General features: G+C 44.5%; 1 protein-coding gene across 1 annotated transcript in view; it reads right to left on the reverse strand.

Annotated features, from left to right (window-relative positions):
- RSPO4 (R-spondin 4) overlaps nucleotides 1-19,606 on the reverse strand; it is a 35,754-nt gene that overhangs the window by 2,038 nt on the left and 14,110 nt on the right. The window contains exons 2-3 of the mRNA XM_070941140.1: nucleotides 2,558-2,746; nucleotides 465-608 (exon numbers count right to left, since the gene is read on the reverse strand). Of these exons, the coding sequence (XP_070797241.1) occupies nucleotides 465-608; nucleotides 2,558-2,746 (333 nt within the window). The remainder of the gene's footprint in view (nucleotides 1-464; nucleotides 609-2,557; nucleotides 2,747-19,606) is intronic.

Here is a 19,606-nt window from a genome sequence, read left to right on the forward strand (position 1 = left end):
AAACTAGGGAACATCATCAGCGCGGTCATAAAACGCCCACAAGAAAACCGTCGAGCTCAGAGAGCACCAAGGACCCCCACCGTTCAATTCTGAGCCCCCAATATTCTCTTCTATCCATTGCCCAGCTCTTTGCCCATTTAAGCCCAGCTGCTGCGGCCTAGAGGTGGAGCTCTTGTCTCACAATCAGGAGGTTGTGAGTTCCATCCTAGGTAGGGACAGATGTAAGGTCTCCTGCTTGGGCAGGGGGTTGGACTAGATGACCTCGCAAGGTCCCTTCCAACTCTGTTAAATCTATCTAGCCCAGCTCTGAGCCGAGCCACCTTGGGACCCCAATCCAGCTTGTGGAACAGAGTCAATTCAACGCTACCTTTTTTGCACCAGATTATGTTCAGAATTCCCCTCCCAGGATGCCGTGGGGAAGGGGTAGGGGTAGGGGGGTACTCCCTCTTGCAAGCTTGGCTTACCTTGGCATTCCCGGGTGCTCTGCCAGGCCATGGTGTCGGGAGGACAGGTGTTTAAGCATTTCCCCTTGTGCAGGTAGAAGCGCTCCTGGCATTTCATGCAAAAGTCTTTGCTGAAACAGCTCTCGCAGCTGGGCGACCGGCATTCTAGAACAAAGAGGTTCCGCGTTAGCAAAAGCCACCTTTAAACTGAGTTTAACTCCTCATGATGCCTGGCATGCCAAGGCAATGAGTCCTCGGCTTACGACCGTAATGGAATCTGTCTATCAGAGAGCCAGTTTGGTTTGGAGGTTAAGCTAGAAAACAGGACAGTGACTTTGGGTCAATCATTGGGAGACTGGGAGTTCTAGTCCCACCTTAGCCATCAAACTCAGCTGAGTGATTTTGGGCCAATCAGAAGGAGATGGTGAGATCTAGTCCCACCTTAGGTACGAAAGCCGGCTGGCTGGCTTTAGGCCGATCACCAGGAGATGGTGAGTTCTAGACCCACCTTAGAAGGGGTGAAATCTAATATTTGTTACTACCGGTTCTGTGGGCGTGGCTTGGTGGAGTAGGCGGGGTAATGTGACTGGGTGGGCGTGGCCAACTTTTTTTAAAAAAAAAACTTTTAAAAGCATTTTTTCTACAACCTTAGAAAAAAAATGCTTTTAGAAGCCTCTGACGATCAGGCAATTCAGCTGGGATCGTCAGAGGCTTTTAAAGGCATTTTTTTTTTTTACAGCCTCTTCGGCTGAAGAGGTCGCAGAAAAAAATGCTTTGAAAAGCCTCTGACGATCCCAGCTGAGCCGCGCGATCATCAGAGGCTTTTTTTTTTTTAACTTTTAAAAGCATTTTTTTGGCCAAAGAGGTTGTAGAAAAAAAATGCTTTTAAAAGTTAAAAAAACAGCCTCTGATGATCGCGCGGCTCAGCTGGGCATGTGGGGAGGGGGCTGGGGTTTTTGCTACCGGTTCTCCGAACCACCCACCGCCATCGCTACCGGATTGGGCGATCCGGTCCAAAACCGGGAGCATTTCACCCCTGCACCTTAGGTATGAAAGCCAGCTGGGTAAATTTGGGCCAATCACTAGGAGACTGGGAATTCTAGTTCCACCTTAGGTATGAAAGCTAGCTGGCTGTCTTTGGGCCAATCACCAGGAGTCGGTGAGTTCTAGTCCCGCTTTAGAAATAAAAGCTAGTCGGGTGATTTTGGGCCAATCACCAGGAGATTGGGAATTCTAGTTCCACCTTAGGTATGAAAGCTGTCTATCTGTCTTTGGGCCAATCACCAGGAGTCTGTGAGTTCTAGTACTGCTTTAGAAATAAAAGCTAGTCAGGTGACTTTGGGCCAATCACCAGGAACCTGGGAGTTCTAGTCCCAGCTTAGGTATGAAAGCTGTCTGTCTGTCTTTGGGCCAATCACCAGGAGTCTGTGAGTTCTAGTACTGCTTTAGAAATAAAAGCTAGTCAGGTGACTTTGGGCCAATCACCAGGAGCCTGGGAGTTCTAGTCCCACCTTAGGTATGAAAGCTGTCTGTGTGTCTTTGGGCCAATCACCAGGAGTCTGTGAGTTCTAGTCCTGCTTTAGAAACAAAAGCTAGTCGGGTGACTTTGGACCAATCACCAGTAGACTGGGAATTCTAGTTCCACCTTAGGTATGAAAGCTGGCTGGCTGTCTTTGGGCCAATCACCAGGAGTCGGTGAGTTCTAGTCCCGCTTTAGAAACAAAAGCTAGTCAGGTGACTTGGTCCAATCACCAGGAGACTGGGAGTTCTAGTCCTGTTTTAGCTGTGAAAGCTTCTCTCTTATCCATTCAGAATCCATCCAGATCAGTAAGGTTATTTTATCTTACATGTATACATGTTTCTATCTGGTTTTTTTAAAAAAATGCACGTCTTTTTCAAATATTTTGTCTAGTTTGGTATTGCCTTTATAATTTTTTTTCTTTGAAGTCCCTATTTTGATTTTTTGGATAAATTAAGAAGAAATCAGATAAAGGGTACTGAGAACTGAGGGTGCCCCCCAAATTGCACGCATTCCTTCTAACTGGTATGTTTCTATTTTGCTGACACGCTCGCGACTCCTCCGAGAATCTGTTTCCCACGCGCCGGCTACCTACTCATGCATCGGTTGACTTCCATGCTTCGCTGCCCGTAGTAGCCCAGGGGGCAGGCGTGGACGCAGGCCCCGTACTGTCGGATCCCGTCCCTCCAGATGAGGAGGAAGAGGCGCTGCTGGCAGGAGACGCAGCCGTTGTCTTCGGAGCACATAACGCAGCCCGTGCAGTTCTCAAACATGGCGGCACTCACTGGAAAAAAAAAATAACAGAATAACAGAGTTGGGAGGGACCTTGGAGGTCATCTAGTCTGACCCCCCACCCAAGCAGGAAGACCCTACACCACTAGACTAGCCAGGCCCAGTTCCTGCAACCGTTCATCGTTATGTTTTAGTCTCCAGGCCTGCTTTGATTATCTTAGATAAGAATCAGATTAAGAGAGTTGGAAGGGACCTTGTAGGTCATCTAGTCCAACCCACCAGCCAAGCAGGAGACCCTACGCCATTGCTGATAGATGACAGTCCAGTCCCTTCTTGAAAGCCTCCAGTGATGAAGCTCCCAGAACTTCTGAAGGCAACTTTTATTCCATGGGTTGATTGTTCTCACTGTTTCTCCTTATTTCCAGGTTGAATCTCTCCTTGTTCAGTTTCCATCCATTATTCCTTGTCTGGTCTTTGGGTGCCTTGGAAAACAGGTTGACCCCCTTCCTCCTCTCTGGGGCAGCCCCTCAAATATTGGAAGATGCTCTCCTGTCTCCCCTGGTCCTTCTCTTCCCTAGACTAGCCAGGCCCAGTTCCTGCAACCATTCATCGTATGTTTTAGCATCCAGGCCTGCTTTGATTATCTTAGATAAGAATCAGATTAAGAGAGTTGGAAGGGACCTTGTAGGTCATCTAGTCCAACCCACCACCCAAGCAGGAGACTCAACACCATTTCTGACCGATGACAGCCCAGTCTCTTCTTGAAAGCCTCCAGGGATGAAGCTCCCACAATTTCTGAAGGCAACTTCTGTTCCATGGGTTGATTGTTCTCCCTGTCAGAAAGTTCCTCCTTATTTCCAGGTTGAATCTCTCCTTGGTCAGTTTCCATCCATTATTCCTTGTCTGGCCTTCAGGTGCTTTGGAAAATAGCTTGACCCCCTTCCTCCTCTCTGGGGCAGCCCCTCAAATATTGGAAGATGCTCTCCTGTCTCCCCTGGTCCTTCTCTTCACTAGACTAGCCAGGCCCAGTTCCTGCAACCGTTCATCGTATGTTTTAGCATCCAGGCCTGCTTTGACTATCTTAGATAAGAGTCAGATTAAGAGAGTTGAAAGGGACCTTGTAGGTCATCTAGTCCAACCCCCTGCCCAAGCAGGAGACCCTACATCTGCCTCTACCTAGGATCGAACTCACAACCTCCTGATTGTGAGGCAAGAGCTCCAGCTCTAGGCCATCGGGTCTTGTTCAGAATTGAGCCAAACATTTCCATCGCTAAATTCCATCATTTAAATTCTGTATCTATATTATTTCACGGAACACCTGAAAAGAATAGACCTTTCCTCTAATCTAGGATAATTTTTCATGTAAACAAATTATATATGAGATATTATATAACTGTTATCATTAACAATACTGGTTATTATGTTAGGATTATTAAATCTAGGATGCCAAAATCTGGACATTCATTAAATGGCAGGGAATAAGTACTATATCCAGGTTTTTATAGCCCAGATAGGGTATTTTTAAAATTATTCTTACACTTATTTTATTAGTAAAAGTTTGCAAAACAGATATGGTAATCCTTGATTTAACTGTGGCAAGTTTACAAATCTTTCAACCTAATTTTATAAGTATCTTGACCTGTCCCAAAAGCCTTGGGAAGTGATACATGCCCCCTTCCCTTTCGTTAATAAGCAGAAAGACATTTCCATCGCTAAGCGAGATAGTTGTTAAGTGAGCTTTGCCCCCTTTTATGACCACAGTTGTTAAGTGGATCACTGTCGTTGTTCAAGGAGCCACACAGTTGGGAAGGGAATCTGGCTTCCCTGTGCTGGTCAAAAGGGGATCAAGTGAACCCCAGGACACCACAAGCGTCATAAATAGGATCACGCCTGAATTTTGATCACCTGACCCTTGGGGATGATGCAACGGTCATTAAGTGTGAAAAACAGTCGTAAGTCACTTTTTTTCTGTGGCTTAGCGACCATTCATAGTTACAATGGGTGCACACGCTGTTATTTACAATTGTGGTCATAAGTCAAGGACTGCCTGCATATAATTTAGCCTTGAGTTGTATATAAATACATGTAGTCCTCGATTTATGACACTTCATTTAGTGACCCGTTCAAAGTTGCAACATCACAGGAAGGAGGGAGGGAGGGAGGGAGGGAAGAAAGGAAGGAAGGAAGGAGGGAGGAAAGGAAGGAAAGAGGGAGGGAGGGAGGGAAGGAAGGAGGGAGGGAGGGAGGGAGGGAGGGAGGGAAGGAAGGAAGGAAGGAAGGAAGGAAGGAAGGAAGGAAGGAAGGAAGGAAGGAAGGAAGGAATAGCACTTAGACTTATATACCGCTTCATAGTGCTTTTACAGCCCTCTCTAAGCGGTTTACAGAGTCAGCCTATTTTCCCCCAACCATCTGGGTCCTCATTTTACCGACCTCGGAAGGACGGAAGGCTGAGTCGACCTTGAGTCAGTCGGTCAGGATTGAACTCCTGGCAGTGGGCAGAGTTAGTCTGCAATACTGCATTCTAACCACTGGGAGGGAAGGAAGGAGGGAAGGAAGGAGGGAGGGAAGGAAGGAAGGAAGGAAGGAAGGAAGGAAGGAAGGAAGGAAGGAAGGAAGGAATAGCACTTAAGACTTATATACCGCTTCATAGTGCTTTTACAGCCGTCTCTAAGCAGTTTACAGAGTCAGCCTCTTGCCCCCGACAATCTGGGTCCTCATTTTACGGACCTCGGAAGGACAGAAGGCTGAGTCGACCTTGAGCCTGGTGAGATTCGATCTGCAGATCGTGGCCTGCAGTACTGCACTCTAACCACTGCGCCACCTCGGCTCTTAAGACTACCTGTAATATCCCTCCGAAAACGGGGAGAAGGGGGAAAAGAAAACGGGGGCCGCATTCGTTGTCTAGGGGAAAAAAAAAACCAGAAAACCCGTCAATTGTAAAAAAAAAAAAAAAAAAAGAAGTCCAAACTTTGCATGACAGCAATTACACATTTTCCAAGCGTCTTGTTTTTTGATCGATGCAACATTTAGGCAGAGAAATTAGGCAGGAGAAAATAATGTGCGGTGCAGCATGTGGAATCCATCAAACAGCAGATTTCCACGGCGTTTTTGGCAGCTGTCAGGAGTCTGTGACCCAGAGATTAAGGCGAAGAGGCCACAGGTATCAGGAGCCAAATTAAGAGACGGCCCCTTCTTTCCTCATGCAGAAAATTCCGTTTGATGCCTGATCCCTGGATTTGGTTTTTTATTATTATTATTATTATTATTATTATTATTATTATTATTATTATTATTATTATTATTATTTGGGTTGGAGATATTTCTTTGCAACAAAACAGCCAACTGAAGATGCAAACTCCATCACAGAGGCAGCACACAAGAAATGGAAACAATATGTTTGGATCTGTTTGTTGTTTCAAAGTTGGCAACTTTAAAAAATGGATGGACTACAATTCCCAAGGCTGGCTGGGGAATTCTGGGAGTTGAAGTCCACATGTCCTATACTTGCGAAGGCTGGCTGGGGAATTCTGGGAGTTGAAGTCCACCCTTCTTAAGTTGCCAAGGTTCATAAATACTGATTTACAACAGTGTTTTCCAAGTTTGGCAACTTGAAGATGCGTGGACTACATTTCCCAGCACGCTGCCTGGGGAATTCTGGGAGTTGAAGTCCACATGTCCTATAGTTGCTAAAACTGGCTGGGGAATTCTGGGAGTTGAAGTTCAACCACCTTATAGTTGCTGAGGCTGGGGAATTCTGGGAGTTGAAGTCCACATGTACTATACTTGCGAAGGCCTGGCTGGGGAATTCTGGGAGTTGAAGTCCACCCCTCTTAAATTGCCAAGATTGAGAAATACTGATTTACAACAGTGTTTTCCAAGTCTGGCAACTTGAAGATAGGTGGACTACATTTCCCAGCATGCTGCCTGGGGAATTCTGGGAGTTGAAGTCCACATGTCCTATAGTTGCTAAACCTGGCTGGGGAATTCTGGGAGTTGAAGTCCACCCCTCTTAAGTTGCCAAAGTTGAGAAACACTGGTTTAGAACAGTGTTTTCCAAGATTGACAATTTGAAGATTGGTGGACTATATTTCCCAGCATGCTGGCTAGGGAATTCTGGGAGTTGAAGTCCACACTTCTTATAGTTGCTTAAGGCTGGGGAATTCTGGGAGTTGAAGTCCATCCATTTTATAGTGACTAAAGCTGCCTGGGGAATTCTGAGAGATGAAGTCTACCCTTCTTATATTTGCTAAGGCTGGGGAATTCTGGGAGTTGATCTTATAGTTGCTAAGGCTGCCTGGGGAATTCTGGGAGTTGAAGTCCACATGTCCTATAGTTGCTAAAACTGGCTGGGGAATTCTGGGAGTTGAAGTCCACCCCTCTTAAGTTGCCAAAGTTGAGAAACACTGGTTTAGAACAGTGTTTTCCAAGATTGACAATTTGAAGATTGGTGGACTATATTTCCCAGCATGCTGGCTAGGGAATTCTGGGAGTTGAAGTCCACACTTCTTATAGTTGCTTAAGGCTGGGGAATTCTGGGAATTGAAGTCCACCCATTTTATAGTGACTAAAGCAGCCTGGCGAATTCTGAGAGATGAAGTCTACCCTTCTTATATTTGCTAAGGCTGGGGAATTCTGGGAGTTGATCTTATAGTTGCTAAGGCTGCCTGGGGAATTCTGGGAGTTGAAGTCCACATGTCCTATAGTTGCTAAAACTGGCTGGGGAATTCTGGGAGTTGAAGTCCACCCCTCTTAAGTTGCCAAAGTTGAGAAACACTGGTTTAGAACAGTGTTTTCCAAGATTGACAATTTGAAGATTGGTGGACTATATTTCCCAGCATGCTGGCTAGGGAATTCTGGGAGTTGAAGTCCACACTTCTTATAGTTGCTTAAGGCTGGGGAATTCTGGGAGTTGAAGTCCATCCATTTTATAGTGACTAAAGCTGCCTGGGGAATTCTGAGAGATGAAGTCTACCCTTCTTATATTTGCTAAGGCTGGGGAATTCTGGGAGTTGATCTTATAGTTGCTAAGGCTGCCTGGGGAATTCTGGGAGTTGAAGTCCACATGTCCTATAGTTGCTAAAACTGGCTGGGGAATTCTGGGAGTTGAAGTCCACCCCTCTTAAGTTGCCAAAGTTGAGAAACACTGGTTTAGAACAGTGTTTTCCAAGATTGACAATTTGAAGATTGGTGGACTATATTTCCCAGCATGCTGGCTAGGGAATTCTGGGAGTTGAAGTCCACACTTCTTATAGTTGCTTAAGGCTGGGGAATTCTGGGAATTGAAGTCCACCCATTTTATAGTGACTAAAGCAGCCTGGCGAATTCTGAGAGATGAAGTCTACCCTTCTTATATTTGCTAAGGCTGGGGAATTCTGGGAGTTGATCTTATAGTTGCTAAGGCTGCCTGGGGAATTCTGGGAGTTGAAGTCCACATGTCCTATAGTTGCTAAAACTGGCTGGGGAATTCTGGGAGTTGAAGTCCATCCCTCTTAAGTTGCCAAAGTTGAGAAACACTGGTTTAGAACAGTGTTTTCCAAGATTGGCAATTTGAAGATCGGTGGACTACATTTCCCAGCATGCTGGCTAGGGAATTCTGGGAGTTGAAGTCCACACTTCTTATAGTTGCTTAAGGCTGGGGAATTCTGGGAGTTGAAGTCCACCCATTTTATAGTGACTAAAGCTGCCTGGGGAATTCTGAGAGATGAAGTCTACCCTTCTTATATTTGCTAAGGCTGGGGAATTCTGGGAGTTGATCTTATAGTTGCTAAGGCTGCCTGGGGAATTCTGGGAGTTGAAGTCCAACCCTCTTAAATTGCCAAAGTTGAGAAACACTGGTTTAGAACAGTGTTTTCCAAGATTGACAATTTGAAGATCGGTGGACTATATTTCCCAGCATGCTGCCTGGGGAATTCTGGGAGTTGAAGTCCACATGTCCTATAGTTGCTTAAGGCTGGGGAATTCTGGGAATTGAAGTCCACCCATTTTATAGTGACTAAAGCTGCCTGGCGAATTCTGAGAGATGAAGCCCACACTTCTTATATTTGCTAAGGCTGGGGAATTCTGGGAGTTGATCTTATAATTGCTAAGGCTGCCTGGGGAATTCTGGGAGTTGAAGTCCACATGTCCTATAGTTGCTAAGGCTGCCTGGGGAATTCTGGGAGTTGAAATCCAACCACTTCTTGCGAATTCTATCCCGTATTTTAAAGAACCATCTTTCCTTGCAGCCCGAGCTGGGTACAATCTATTTTGCGGTGGGAATTCGAAGAAACAACCTTGAAATGTTTCCTTGAAAAACTGAACCACAGCTAATTCTTTGCAAGACCCATTGTCCTAATTAAATAATGGGGTGCTTTTCCTAGAACCACCCCATGGCAATTTGGGGTGGTAGTGGTGGTTGGGGAGTGTGAAAAGGAGAGGGGTGCGATAAGGTGACAGGGCGCCAGTATGCGTTATTGCATTGTCTGCCCAAGACTAATAGCCCATGTTCGCAATTAGCCTCCTCCGAGTGATTTAAACCAAATTTTAACCGACGGGCAATCAACAAGGAGCCTCACCCAATGAGAAAAGGAAACGGTTTCACTCCCTGCCCATTTAGCCCAAGACTTTTTGGTGCCTGAAGCTTTCGCCCTCACGGGTGGTTAAAGAAAAAAAAGAAAGAAAGAAAAAATGTCAATTTTGCAGTCCTTGAAGGATGTCTCAACAATCCGTTGTCCCTGGCGAAGTCAAACCTAACATTCTAGTGAATTGCTTAAAATGCTACTGGGATGCATCAAACCAGACTTTTTTAATGGGTAAATCATTCTTGGATTGGTCTGCTCTCTCTGAGTCATGTTTGCAGCTTCTGTGGGGGGGTTTCCCCACCCACCCCCAATCGGAATAGAGCTGGAAGGGGCCTTGGAGGTCTTCTAGTCCAACCCCCTGCTTAACCAGGAGGCCCTATACTATTTCAGACAAATGATTATCCAATCTCTTCTTAAAAACCTCCAGGGATGGAGCACCCACAACTTCTGGTGGCAAGCAGTTCCACTGGTTAATTGTTCATACTGTTAGGAAGTTGCTTCTCTCCTTGATTGGTTTCCATCCATCAGTTCTTGTCCTGCCTTCTGGTGCTTTGGAGAATAATTTGACCCCCTTCTTCTTTGGGGCAGCCCCTCAAATGTTGGAAGATGCTATCATGTCACCCCTAGTCTCTCTTTTCATTAAACTAGACAGACCCTGTTCCTGCAACCGTTCTTCATGTTTTAAGTTAACCTCCAGGCCTTTAATCATCTTAGTTGCTCTTCTTTGCACTTTTTCCTTTTTTAAAAAAATTTGATTTAAATGCCGCCCTTCTCTGGAGACTCAGGGCGGCTTACAATGCGTTAAGCAACAGCCTTCATACTTTTGTATATTTTATACAAAGTCAGCTTATTGCCCCCACAAACTGGGTCCTCAATTTACCCACCTTAGAAAGGATGGAAGGCTGAGTCAACCTTGAGCCTGGGGAGATTCGAACTTACAGTAATTGCAGACAGCTGGTGTTAATCACAATGCTATCAGTCTGCTGAGCCACCAGGCCCTCCCTCTTTCCCTCCCTCCCTCCCTTCTTTTTCTTTCTTTCTTTCTCTCTCTTTCTTTCCCTCCTTCCCTCCCTTCTTTCTTTCCTTCTTTCTTTTTCCTCCCTCCCTCCCTTCTTTTTCTTTCTTTCTTTCTTTCTCTCTCTCTCTCTCTCTTTCTTTCTTTTTTTTAATTTGACTTATATGCCGCCTTTCTCCGGAGACTCAGGGCGGCTTACAAGGCATTAAGCAATAGCCTTCATCCTTTTGTATATTTATACAAAGTCAGCTTATTGCCCCCACAAACCGGGTCCTCATTTTACCTACCTTAGAAAGGATGGAAGGCTGAGTCAACCTTGAGCCTGGGGAGATTTGAACTCGCAGTAATTGCAAGCAGCTGATATTAATAACTGTTAATAACAGTGCTTTAGTTTGCTGAGCTATCTGGCTCAGTAACTTTTGAAAAAAACTTTTGAAAAAAGTTTTTCATTTTGATTTCTTACACACATAATATAAATGTACATTCTCCTATATATAATTGGTCATACATATACATATTTTTCCTTAAAGAAAAGTATAAAAATAAGGCATTTTAATTACATTCGGGTTTGCTCTTCTACCTTTTCTTTTCCCTCGTTTCACAACAAGCCTTCTCCTTTTTCTTTCCCTTCCCTTCCCTCCCTCCTCTCCTCTCCTACTTTCTCCCTCCTCCTCTCCTTCTTCTTCCTACATTTATTTATTTATTTTATTTATTGGTTCGATTTATATATGCCGCCCTTTTCCGGAGACTCAGGGCGGCTTACAATGCTTTTTAAGCAATAGCCTTTATACTTTTGTATATACCTGCTTAGTAGGGCTTTTGGGCCCCCATAAGCGGTGGTTTTTTTTATACAAAGTCAGCTTATTGCCCCCACAATCCGGGTCCTCATTTTACCTACCTCGGAAGGATGGAAGGCTGAGTCAACCTTGAGCCTGGCGAGATTTGAACTCGCAGTAATTGCAGGCAGCGGGCAGCTAAGTGCTATTTAACAGCACTTAGTCCACTGCGCCACTCAGGCTCCTACATCCCCTTCCTTTCCCCCATTCCTCTCCTCTTTTCCCCCCTTTCTCCTCTTCTCTCCTACTCCTGTCCCCTGCCTTTTCTTCCTCTCGTTTCTGCTTTCTTCCATTTGCACTTTTTTCCAAAATCTCAACTTCCTTTTTTGTAATATGATGACTAAAACACTATTAAAGGTGTTTCCCAAGATTGCACCAGTGGAATTCAGTAGGGTGTGCACATATAGAATAACAGGTTTGGAAGTGGGAGTGGGCCACTGAGGGTTCGGCAGAACCTCTAGCTAAGATTCTGTGCAGTTCAGAGAACCCCCAAATCCCACTCCAGGCTGGCCCTGCCCACCCCACCCTGCCCCTCCCAGGAGTCACCATGTGGCCCGTTTTGGATGCAGATAAGTGCAGGGTGCATGTGGAGGCTTGGGGAGGGCAAAAAATGGGCCTATTGGAAGTTCAGGAAAGGCCTCTGGAGCCTGGGGAGGCCATTTTTGCCATCCCAGAGGCTTGAGAGAAGCCTCTAGAGCCCGGGGAGGGCAAAAACGCCCCTGCTGGTATGGCCCACTATGGCCACGCCCACCCAGCAATCGGGTAGAGAACCCCTTGCTAAAAATTATGAAGCCCACCCCTGCTTGGAAGAGACCTTGGAGCAGTTGTGGGTTCCTCCCGGTTCGGTCCGGTTCGGCCGAGCCGGTAGCGGTGACGATATGACGTCACCGAACCGGTTCTCCTTCCAGAAATGACTCTGACCAGCTAGCCACGCCCACCTAGTCACATGACCTCCAAGCTACACCCACAAAATAAGCCACGCCCACAGAACCGGTAGTAAAAAAAATTAGAACCCACCCCTGCCTTGGAGGTCTTCTAATCCAGCCCGCTGCCGAAGCAGGTGACCCTCTACCGTTTTAGACAATCTCTGCTTTAAAAAAACCTCTTCTCCAAAGCACCAGAAGGCAGGACACGAAGCAACAGATTGGAAACTCATCCAGGAGAGAAGCAACCTGGAACTAAGGAGAAATTTCCTGACAGCGAGGACAATTAATCCATGGAACAGTTTTCAGAAGTTCAGAACTTGTGGGTGCTCTATCACCGGAGGTTTTTGTTGTGGCTCCGTTACCTGAGCCTGTGTCATCGGCAGGAGAGGACTCCGAGAGTGAAGGAGAGGAGTTGGCAAGGCCTCCCTCTCCAGGACCCTCCTCTCTGGCAATGCCTTCGGTGTCCGCCGAAGGGCAAGAGATAGGGCCGGGGCCAAGCACGTCCACACAGCCACAGGTGGACAGTGATGAGGGTAATGAGTCTCAGCTGGATCCACGCCAGCATCACAGAGATAAGCGCGCGCAACAGAAGAAAAGGCGTGCCCGAGATTAGGCTGAGTCACTGGACCACACCCCACAGGGTATAAAAGGGAGCGTGGTGGCCAGTCAAACCTTGTGACGAACAAAGCTGAAAGCTTCCACGCCATTCTGCATTGCCGGACTTTTTGCTATAGACTTTGCTGGATTATCTCTGGACTTGATTGACTCCGTAATTATTGAGTTGTTTCTTTTGATGTACCAGAAGCGGGGAGAAGTTATCTCTCCTCTTCGTAAGTAATAAACTCTTGGCAGGCAGCCACTAGGTTGTTGCCAAGTTCCGTTATCATAAGGAAAAGGATTTTGCCGGCTGGTTTGGTCTTTAACTCTTGAACGTCTGTTGGTGTGTGTGCGTGTGGTTGGGGACAGAACAATTTTTAAAGAAGTGACTGGACTATTTATTTGTCCGAAATGGTCTAGGGGGTAGGATTAAAAAACCTCCCAGGATCCTTCCAAGTCTGTTATTCTGTTATTGTGTTGCAAAACATGCAACTGGTCTTCTAGAAGGATGGGGAACCACATCTGCTGCACATCTGCTGGAGTCAATGAGCCATAGACATCTGCTACACGCCGCACATTGGAACAGTGTTTTGTGGCAATGTCATGAAGAATGCTATGCGATCATGGTTTGGGCTGTACAGCTTCCAGCGACAGCTTTACCGAATAACAGAGTTGGAAGGGTACTTAGAGGTCTTCTAGTCCAACCTTCTGTCCAAGCAGCAGATCTTACATCCACCCAGATGATGAATTGTTCTCACTGTCAGGAAATCCCTCCTTAGTTCTAAGTTGCTTCTCTCCTTGATGAGTTTCCACCCGTCGCTTCTTCTCCTGCCCTCAGGGGCTTTGGAGAATAACTTTTTTTTTTTAAATTTGACTTATATGCCGCCCTTCTCCGGAGACTCAGGGCGGCTTACAATGCGTTAAGCAACAGCCTTCATCCTTTTGTATATTTATACAAAGTCAGCTTATTGCCCCCACAAACTGGGTCCTCAATTTACCTACCTTAGAAAGGATGGAAGGCTGAGTCAACCTTGAGCCTGGGGAGATTCGAACCTGCAGTAATTGCAGGCAGCTGAATGTTAATAACAGGCTATTAGTCTGCTGCGCCACCAGGCTCCTCTTGACTCCCTCTTCTTTCTGGCAGCCTCTCAAAATACTGGATATATTGCTGTCACGTCACCCCTAGTCCTTCTCTTCATTAGACTAGACATACACAATTCTCACAACCTTCAATGCATATTTTAGCCTCCAGCCCCCAATTCGTTTTCGCTGCTCTTCTCTGCACCTTTTCAACATCTTTTTTTTTTTTTTTTTTTGCATTGTAGTGACTGAAACTGGATGCAGTATTCGAAGGGTGGTCTTATCAAGTACGGGAAGGGCCTGTCCGTAATTCCTGAATGTCCGTTAAATGCGAAAGGATGTCAAGCTATTAACTTCCATTTGTGCATTGGCATTATTGTGCAAATAATATTAGCCACCATGGATGCCGTAAAATGGAGGCAAAATGAATGTAAGGATAATTTCTGGTTTGGATTATTTTGGTTTTAACGGACTTGTCTGTTATTCCAGGCAGATGTTCAGACAGGCTCTCTGTCACACCTATAGTCCTATAGGAAGTCTGTTAAATGAAGATTTCACTGTAATGAATGTTTTTCCTTTCCTTTCCCTTTCCTTTTTCCTCCCTCCCCCTTTCCTTTCCTTTCTCCCTCTTTCCTTTCCTTTCCTTCCCTTCTTTTCTTCCCCTTTCCTTTCCTTTCTCCTTCCACCCTCCCCCTTTCCTTTCCTTTCTCTCCCTTTCCTTCCCTTCCCTTCTTTCCTTCCCCTTTCCTTTCCTTTCTCCTCCCTCCCTCCCCCTTTCCTTTCCTTTCTCCCCCTTTCCTTTCCTTTCCTTCCCTTCCCTTCCCTTCCCTTCCCTTCCCTTCCCTTCCCTTCCCTTCCCTTCCCTTCCCTTCTTTCCTTCCCCTTTCCTTTCCTTTCTCCTTCCACCCTCCCCCTTTCCTTTCCTTTCTCCCCTTTTCCTTTCCTTCCCTTCCCTTCTTTCCTTCCCCTTTCCTTTCCTTTCTCCTTCCACCCTCCCCCTTTCCTTTCCTTTCTCCCCTTTTCCTTTCCTTCCCTTCCCTTCTTTCCTTCCCCTTTCCTTTCCTTTCTCCTTCCACCCTCCCCCTTTCCTTTCTCCTTTCCTTCCCTTCCCTTCTTTTCTTCCCCTTCCCTTTCTTTTTCTTTTCTTTCTCCTTCCCTCCTTCCTCCCCCTTTCCTTTCCTTTCTCCCCTTTTCCTTTCCTTCCCTTCTCTTCTTTCCTTCCCCTTTCCTTTCCTTTCTCCTTCCACCCTCCCCCTTTCCTTTCCTTTCTCCCCCTTTCCTTCCCTTCCCTTCTTTCCTTCCCCTTTCCTTTCCTTTCTTTTTCTTTTCTTTCTCCTTCCCTCCTTCCTCCCCCTTTCCTTTCCTTTCTCCCCTTTTCCTTTCCTTCCCTTCCCTTCTTTCCTTCTCCTTTCCTTTCCTTTCTCCTTCCACCCTCCCCCTTTCCTTTCCTTTCTCCCCCTTCCTTCCCTTCCCTTCTTTCCTTCCCCTTTCCTTTCCTTTCTTTTTCTTTTTTTCTCCTTCCCTCCTTCCTCCCCCTTTCCTTTCTCCTTTCTTTTTTGTTTTCTCCACTTCCTTTCCTTTTCTTCCATTTACTTTCACTTTCACTTTTAATCTTCCTGTTCTGAGGTCCCCAAAGTAGGGAAAAGGAATATGTTGACCTCTTCTTCTTTATGGCAGCTCCTCAAGTGTAATTTATGTATTTTATATTTATAACTTATAAAAATATAACGTGCAAATTTCCACGGACTAAAAGACCTCCTTCCAACCCTATTATTGTTCTGACATTTTGTCCTTCCAAAGCAAGGTTTCTCAACCTTAAGAACTTCAAGAAAGGTGGACGTATTATTCCCAGAATTTATGGTCCTGCCTTGTGCTATAAATTCATTCCATCAAAGAGTTTTTTTCTCTTTTTAAAAGCAACAGTAACCAAAAAACCCAGACAAACAATAAAGTTTGCATTTTTTCTAGGAGCCACACTTTCTCTGCTTGCATAAGTGTGCATTTCTATTGTCCTTTTTTGTAACATTCCCCACAATACACAATTTAATACTTCAACAAAGTTTGCCGATAGTTCCCCCATTTAATTCAGAATTATGGACTTTTTTTTTTTTTTTGACCTGTACACAATTTTTCCAAGCTAAGAAATCGTTCCAGATTTTCCATGCTGGGCACCATAAATTTTATGCTCGTTGGTGTCACAAGAGTTTCCATTTTAGGCAGCTATGTTGTGAAGTTGGAGAAGAAACTAGTGACAAATTTCCCCTTGAAGACAGGATTTAAACCACTAGCAAATTACATGACCGTTAATTTGAACTAACTCAGTATTTCTCAACTTTGGCAATTTTCAGACATGTGGACTTCAATTCCCAGAATTCCCCAGCCATCTCTCTCTCTCTCTCTCTCTCTCTCTCTCTCTCTCTCTCCCTCCCTCCCTCCCTCCCTCTCTCTCTCCCTACCTACCTACTTACCTTTCTATTATGTCTGTCTATCTATCTATCTATCTATCTATCTATCTATCTACTATCTAGCTATCTAGCTAGCTATCTACTACCTACCTACCATCTGTATCAGCTATCTGCTATGTATATCTATCATCTATGTATATCCATCAATCACCTGTCTGTCTGTCTATGTATATATCTATCATCTTATCTATCTCCATCCATCCATCAATCCATCCATCAATCCATCCATTCATCTATCTGTCTGTCTGTCATTTGTATCAGCTATCTGCTATGTATATCTATCAATTGTCTGTCTGTCTATCTATGTATATATCTATCATTTTATCTATCTATCTATCATCTATCATCCATCCATCCATCCATCTTATATCTATCTATCTATCTATCTATCTATCTATCTATCTATCTATCTATCATCTCTTTCTCTATCATTTACGGGACCGCCTGCTGCCACAAACGGCCTCCCACCAGCCGGTACGCTCTCACAGAGAGGGACTCCTCCGGGTGCCGTCGGCCAAACAATGTCGGCTGGCGGCCCCCAGGGGCAGAGCCTTCTCTGTGGGGGCACCTACTATCTGGAACGAGCTCCCCCCGGAGATACGGAGGATCCCGGATCTGCATATCTTCCGTCGCGCGCTCAAGACGTTCTTATTTCATCAAGCTGGCCTGACCGAAGTTTTTCCCCTTTTTAAATGGAAATTTTAATGTAAATTTTAATTTGTTCTTAACCTGGGGTTTAATTTGTCTTGGGCTATGTTAGGATATGGTTTGGGCCTAACAAGTTGTCCAGGTAATATATGTGTTCTGTGACTTCAATATGAATATGTATTGTGTGACTTTAAAGTTTTTCTGCTGATTCATTGTAATGCTGAGTCATACTGTAATTAGATAATCACAGGTTGTGAATGTATTTAAGTGAGGTACTGTAATGTATTCAGTTTGATGATATGCTACCATTGTGTAAGGAGTTGCTATTCATTGTGCCATCATCGTTTGATGGATCTGCTACCATCGTGGTTTGTGAACCAGAGTGAGTTTGTTATTCTAACCAACTAATGCTTGTTTGGTAAGAAGATATCTGTAACTGTTGGACTGATTTAACTGGCAAAGACTTGGATTGTTTAAAGACTATGAGATTATTTTTTCACTATAAAGTAAACTTTTGATAAACCAGTTTGCACATCTCTTATTCATTGCTCTCAGCAACGTTTCTCTGTGCTCTACACTCTGCTGGTTGGTAACACAGCAACAATATCCTTAACAGGCTAAATTGATTTAATTCGATTTTACTTCTGCTCTTAAATTTTTGTATTCTGTGTGTTTTATCTTGTGCCTGTTCACCGCCCTGAATCCTTCGGGAGTAGGGCGGTATATAAATCAAATCAAATGAAATGAAAATGAAAAATCATCTATCTATCTGTCTATATATCATATTTCTCTCTCCCTCCCTCCCTTCCTCCCTCCCCCCCCCCCCTCTCTCTCTCTCTCTCTCTGGTATTGCAGGCTAGCTCTGCCCATTGCCAGGAGTTCAGTCCTCACCAGCTCAAGGTTTTCATCTTCTGAGGTCGGTAAAATAACCCCAATGGTTGAGGGGGGCAAGAGGCTGACTCTGTAAACCGCTTAGAGAGAGCTGGGAAGCACTGTGAAGTGGCATGTAGTTGGTATGTAGCAGTAATAGTGCTATTTTGTGAACGTCTGACAAGAAAAATCAAAACGGAAACCAGATTCACTTCGTGTTACTACTTTAACAGCTGCAGGACAACTGTGATAGGAAAGTTGTTAAAAATGGACCAGATTAGATTTGGGGGAGGGGGGAAAGGGGGGATCCTATTGCTTTAAGAATGGTCTTTGCTATAATGAATGGATTCCTAAAAGCATTAGGGAACTTTTCTTGGCTGGCAGGGAAGACAGAAAAATCCAGGCTACTTAATGAGTAACAGAGAGGGGTGTGCTTGTACCAGCTCCAAAAATCCTTCCTCCAAATCATCTCCATAACTTCCTTGTTTTTCTCAGAAGGAGACAAAAACTGCAGGAAAATGAGACCACTCTGGAGGAACTAAGATCCCAGATTCCAAGGGAATCACTGCTGGGGGATTCCTGTGGCACAAAATAGAACGGAGACAAGCTTTTAGACAGATGCATCTTATATATTTGGTGTATATAATTTGGTACTCGGTAGAAATAAGTTGTTTTATGTTTATTTTAATATATTGACCAAGCAGGAGATAATTCAGAAATTTGCAGGGTCAAAGGCTCTGCTATCTGGCTGACTTTAGCTGATGTTCATTTAAAGGGGAAAAAAAAAAAGATTTGTACTAGGAATGGGCACCACCAGGAAATCACTAGGTGGTAAAGAAGAGGAAGACAAAAATAGTGAAGTGAAGTAAAAAGTGAAGCAGTGGTGAAATCTGAACCGGTGCACTACCGGTTTGCTGGCTGCCCATGCGCAGTGCGCACCACATACAAAATGTGAGATGTGCGTGCATAGCGCATGGCAAAAGGAGGCATGCAGTAAGTAGAACAGCACACAGGAGGGTGATCAGCTGTGGCACGGAATCTTTTTTATTTTATTTTTTTAAAGCATTGCTTGTAAAAGTTTAAAAAAAAGCCTCTGATGATCGCGCTGCTCGGCATAGGCGTGGGGGGCTGGGCATTTGTTTTATAACTTCTTCGGCCGAAGAGGTTGTAGAAAAAATGCTTTTAAAAGTTAAAAAAAAAAAAGCCTCGGATGATCAGCTGGGCATAGGCGTGGGGGGCTGGGCGCAGGGATTTTTGCTACCGGTTCTCCGAACCACCCGCCACCATCGCTACTGGATCGGGCGATCCGGTCCGAACCGGGAGCATTTCACCCCTGAAGTGAAAGTGGGGTGGGGTGTGGGATGTTTAAGATAAGGTAAGATGACATAAAAATAATAAAGTAAAAGCAAAACATAAGATAAATAAAATAGAATAAATACATAAAATAAAACACGAAATATAAAATAAATAAAGATATAAAAGAAAATTAAAAAATTAATAAAAAATAAAAGAAAATAATAAAAATAAAAGTAAACAAAAATAAACAACAAAAATAAACAAAAATAAACAAAAATTAAAAAAAATTAAAAAAATTAAAAAAATAAGAATTAATCTCTTCCGTTACAGTGAAATGTCCATTTCACAGATCCTCCTATAGGACTTTCGATGTGACAGATTAACTCTCTATCTGCCCGGAAAAACAGCCAAACAGTCAAAAACAGCCAACAACCAAAATAATCAAGGCAAGGTATTTATATTTAACTTTATTCATACACACACACAAACACACACACACACATATGAGACGTGGTATTCAGCAGGTTCTGACCAGTTCTGGAGAATCGGTAGCGGAAATTTTGAGTAGTTTGGAGAACCGGTAGTAAAAATTCTAACTGACCCCCATCTATTCTCTGCC

Source organism: Pituophis catenifer, unplaced genomic scaffold, assembly GCF_029215685.1.
Source record: "Pituophis catenifer annectens isolate HBS135680 unplaced genomic scaffold, rPitCat1.0.hap2 SCAF_3, whole genome shotgun sequence".
Lineage (NCBI taxonomy): Eukaryota > Metazoa > Chordata > Lepidosauria > Squamata > Colubridae > Pituophis > Pituophis catenifer.